The sequence below is a fragment of the Morone saxatilis genome, unplaced genomic scaffold (genome assembly GCF_004916995.1).
Source record: "Morone saxatilis isolate NCDOM2014 unplaced genomic scaffold, NCSU_SB_2.0 Contig9, whole genome shotgun sequence".
Taxonomy (NCBI): Eukaryota; Metazoa; Chordata; class Actinopteri; family Moronidae; genus Morone; species Morone saxatilis.
The window spans coordinates 139,470-144,328 of NW_023340268.1; the positions used below are offsets into that span (position 1 = coordinate 139,470).

The following is a 4,859-nucleotide window of genomic DNA, read 5'->3' on the forward strand; positions in this document are numbered from 1 at the left end:
ATCACATGACGGAAGCGAGACGAGACGCAACGTAAATGGTGGTCGTGACGAAAACTATAATCAAATATACAATGCAATATTGTTGACGAATAAAAACGGGACTAAATGTGGTTTGCAAAATAAAAACTCTGCTAAAATTTCTCTTCATTTTCGTTGACCGAGACGAGACGAAATGTTATAACGTTATTTTGTCTCGCTATTATTATTATTTTTAAAACAGGCCGCCAAAAACAACACTAGTTCCAACCAAATACTCTCCACTTCTTTCAGCTTCTGGATGAATGTTCTCTACATTGAACACCGATCCTACTCTGGAATTTCATCCTGCTTTAATATCGCTCACTTTCACTGGAACCAAATGTGCAGATTATCAAAGTTGTTGCAGATTAATTTTGGGTTGTTGTTGAAATGCCCTGATATAAATTATTACCTGTATGTGTTTCAGCTTTTCCCTCGAACAACGAGAAAAAGATGATTATTAAAGAGGAGCCGCAGGACTGGAGCCTAGACCAGGAAGACCAAGAGGATCAGAATCAGCCCCACCGGGTTAAAGAGGAACAGGAGGAAGTCAGGACCAGTCAGGAGGGAGAGCAGCTTCAAGGGTTCACATTCACTCCTGTCCCTGTGAAGAGTGAAGATGATGATGAAGAGAAACCTCAGCTTCATCAAATACAGTTTGAACAGATAAAGACAGACACTGATGGAGAGGAATGTGGAGGACCAGAACCAGCCAGGAAGGCTGACGAGGCTGAAGACTCTTCTGATCCTGAGACTGATGACAGTGATGACTGGAACGGGACCAGAGAGCCTCAGTCTGGTCTAAACTCTCCAAACAGAAGTCCCGGCGGGAGGCAGGACTCGGTCAGTACTGGTCTGGTTTGGTACAGCAGCAGTAAACCGTACAGCTGCTTCAAGTGCGGGAAAGAGTTTGTTCAGAAGAGGTCGATGCAGAGCCACATGCTGTCTCATGAAGAGAAGCCGTTAAGCTGTTCCATTTGTGAAAAACATTTCAGCTGCAGTTCGGAGCTCACGAAGCACCGGAGAACTCACTCTGGAGAGAAACCCTTCAGCTGCTCCGTCTGCGGGAACAGCTTCTTCAGGAGGGAAAGCTTGAGTCGTCACATGAGAATCCACACAGAGAACAAAGTGTTCAGCTGCTCGGTCTGCGGTAAAGAGTTTGCTCTGGAAAGATATCTGACCCAGCACACGAGAACTCACACCGCAGAGACGCCCTTTAGCTGCCCATTCTGTGGTAAATGTTTCGCATTTGAGCGATATCTGACGCAGCACGTGGCAATCCACACGGGAGAAAAACGGTACAGCTGCAGCGTTTGTAGCAAAGGGTTCACTTGGCTGTCGCAGCTCAGAATCCATCAGTGTGCCGGTGAGTCCTTGCAGGGCCATGAAACCCAGTGAGCACCGACTGGGCTCTCAACCTTGATTTCTAGTCTTTTTTCAACCAGATAAATGTCTCAGATAAGGGTGACAGATGACAAATTAGGTCTACATGAATACGTCATTTAATTAGTTTGATGTAAAACGTCATAAATATTGAACTATAGCTTGTGTGTTGCCAACAGGAAGCTCTCAGGACGTCGTAATGGGAGACTTTCTTTACATTCATGTGAAATAGGAAATTGCAGATCGGCCAACGTTTACTCATTCTGACATAAAAGTATGATTTCTCGTTCTGAACTACACAAAAAGCCACTGAGTTCAATTAGCAGCAAATATCCCGCCCAAAAGCAAAAGAAGAAAAGCGTTTGACCAATCAAAGTGCTAGATTCCCCTGCTGGGAGAATTTAAAAGGATTAACAACCATAATGTAATTTCAAGAGACTGCAAACTCTCGTGAGGACAGTCTTTAAACTCACTAGTGAAGGAGAACAACAGACTAGGCTGATGTGGAAAGTTAAATGTTGTTCGTAACCATACGTACCTAATTTGCAAGCTAGCTTGTTTACGAGCACAAGGTAGCATAAAAGTAGATTTATATGGTAAATAACTTGATGATGTGGTAAGTGGAGAAATGACTGCGTGGCGGCAGGTCTGACCAGAACAAAGTGCACTACAACCGTACATCAAGCACACCTAATGAATCCGTCTCCAGGGACTCGTTCTATCCCTTCTGTGGATTCATGATTAGAACTGGATTTTAAAGTATTATGTAATATAGTCACAGTGCTTAAACCTTATTTTATAATATACATGCTGAAACCATTTATCTTGTTTCTGAGGTTTGTAATGTTCATTCTGTAATGGTTGCTGTTTTCTGTCATTGTTATACATTTTGCTGTGAATTCTGTTTCTGTAAATAACTGAATAAAAAGGTTCCTGATTAAACTGAATCAGTCAGACTTTAATAAGTGTGGACACATTGATAGAAATAAATAAGAAATGAGCCGGGTGCTTAAAACATTTAACATCATAACACATTCTGTTAGAGCTTCTTAAGTTACACACATTTATTTCATAATTTATATTTTATTCAATATTCAGTGTATATTTTTAATAGTGGAGTAAGCTGATGTGTTTCTAGTTGCTAATGTTCTGTTTTTATATTGTAAGGTTTGTTTCCAACCTTTTCGATCAGTCAGTAAACAGACTGTATGTTCCAATGATCAATAACACAATGAACCCAACAGTGAACTGTCTGTGTTTTTATCATTTTAACAATCAGACTTAATATTCTTCTTTCTGACAGATTCTGTGTTTATTCTTATTGACTTCTTTTCACATTAGTCTGTCAGCAGCTGATCAACTGTTAGGATGGAAAATCTATGCGTCAACACCCAAAGCTGACGCCTCATTAAAGCTACACTAATACATGATTTCATGATAATAAACATCTTATTTAATCAAAAGTATTCCACCTTTATTCATTAAATACTTTTCTCATAATCACTTTTTTTTGGGGGGGGGGGGGGAAAAAGAACGCCGCTCGTTGAGTAAGCGCCGGTCGACCCTAACGCTGTTACTCCAAACAGCTGGTTTGCAACACGACATAGGTGATCGACGGTACTCAACATGGCGGCAGACAAGTTAGAATGTGAGTGACGTCAGGGGTGATATGTCATTGAATATGTCATAAAATCAGAATAAAAAAAGTACATTGGCACGCGCTTCGGGTAGAACCTGCGCCCAGGTACTAAGGCTGAAGTCAGCGCCTCGTTTGATTCCAGACCTGTGGACCTTTAATGAGTTCACCTCTCTTCCGCCCTTTCCTTTCGTATCAATCTCGTCACAGGCAAAAAACAAGCATAAAAGACGAACAGTGAGCTCTGCACTTGTATATATATCAGGCAGCATTGAGCAGTACTCGATTGCAGATCTGCTGTTAACATAGATCAGCTGCACACTTCCTGTCCCCGAGGTGAAGCAGCTTCTGTCTCCATCATGAGGTGTTAAGATGATCAAGTTCCGTGGCCTTTCTGGTCGCTCCCGCGAGCCTCGCTCCTCAGTGTGTTGTTTCTATATGGTCAGTTGAACTCGGTCAGGCTTGGTTGTGTTGAGCTGGAGGTTTTCACGGTGATCTCACGTCGTGTGTTTTCTAATCTGTGAAGCGTCGGAGGAGAATCGTTTGGTCACAACGGCTTGCAGACTGACAGTATTTCCTCCATGTCGTGCGTTCTTCTTGTGAACCTGGGCACAGATCGCTCTTCTGAAGTAAAGGCGTTTAGCCCTAAAAACTGAGCAAGCTGAACGGTTTCTCTCCTGTGTGGAATCCTCACGTGTCTCTTGAGAAGTGACTCAGGTTAGCCAATCTCGTACCGCACTCAGGCAGCTCAGCTGGTTCCAGTATGTGTGATAAACTCGCTTCGTGACGGACTGAGGATCTCTGTTCTTTCCAACCTCTGTCGTCAGTCTCAGGTCAGAAGTTCTTCAGTCATGATATCAGGGTAGTGTTGTGTAAGATGTGCTATGCTGGATGTGAGTTCGTTGTTCTGTCCGCTCAAATGCGCTGTGCAGTGTGCTTGTTCTGTGTCGATGAAAGCTGTGAGGACCTGGCAATGCCAACTTGGTGTTTTGTGTTGTACATAACCTTCTGTCAACAGTGCACCGTAGTCTTTGGCGGCCGGTAGGGATTGTTCCGACTTTGTCCCTTTGCAAAAAAAGTGTTTACCGCAACAACTAAGCAAGTGGAATTTTCTTCCTGTGTAGTGCTAGCGCTGGACTTAGAGTTTGCTTGTTGCAATTGTTTCCGCAAACCTGAGACGAAGTGTGCAAAAGGCACGTGTTCAGTCCTGCATTACACGGGCATCACGGCTACAGACTCTAAAGCGGTTTGAAGCTGACTGAAAGGTTCTCTGGTCCTGCTGTTCCAGTGGTCACTGTCACAGTGTCAGGGTCAGAAGAGTTTTGGATGAACGTCTGGTGATGAATGTGTAAGGAGTCTGAAGGTCCGGCTGGTCTGGTCCTCCACGTTCCCCTCTTCATTGTCTTTGCGCGAGTCTGTTAAAGTGATAGTTTTGAAACTGGATTCCTTCATCATCCATCCACGTTTCACCCTTGCACAGGGACGAGGGTTGAATGGTGGAACCCTTGAGCTGCTCTCTCCCCTGGACTGGTCCTTACGCTTCCTTCCTGTTCCTCTGTAATGTGTGGGGGCTCTGGGTCCTCCTCGGTCCAGACTGGGGTCGCATCATGATGCTCTTCTTTAATATAAGCTCTGGTTTTATGTCATCTCGATGTGTAAGAGCGCTGGAAACACACCAGGGATTACAGATATTGACTGTCGTATGTGGACTTTAACCCAACCGCACCTGATTGGTGGTGAAGGCCACACCAAGAAGCAACTAACGATGTGAGGCATTGCAGGTTGTCGGTCGTTGAAGGCAATTGTTTTGAGGCGGTGTTCC

The 4,859-nt window shown here is 43.9% G+C and overlaps 1 protein-coding gene across 3 annotated transcripts in view; it reads left to right on the forward strand.

Moving 5' to 3' along the window:
- Positions 1-4,859, forward strand: part of LOC118342665 (zinc finger protein 37-like) — a 19,952-nt gene that overhangs the window by 2,479 nt on the left and 12,614 nt on the right. For 2 of the 3 annotated variants that reach the window (XM_035681277.1, XM_035681278.1), the window contains exon 3: positions 446-647. In XM_035681277.1, coding sequence (XP_035537170.1) covers positions 446-647 — 202 coding nt within the window. Of the gene's footprint in view, positions 1-445; positions 2,424-4,859 lie in introns of those variants that run through there. The other variant, XM_035681279.1, reaches the window with a different exon arrangement.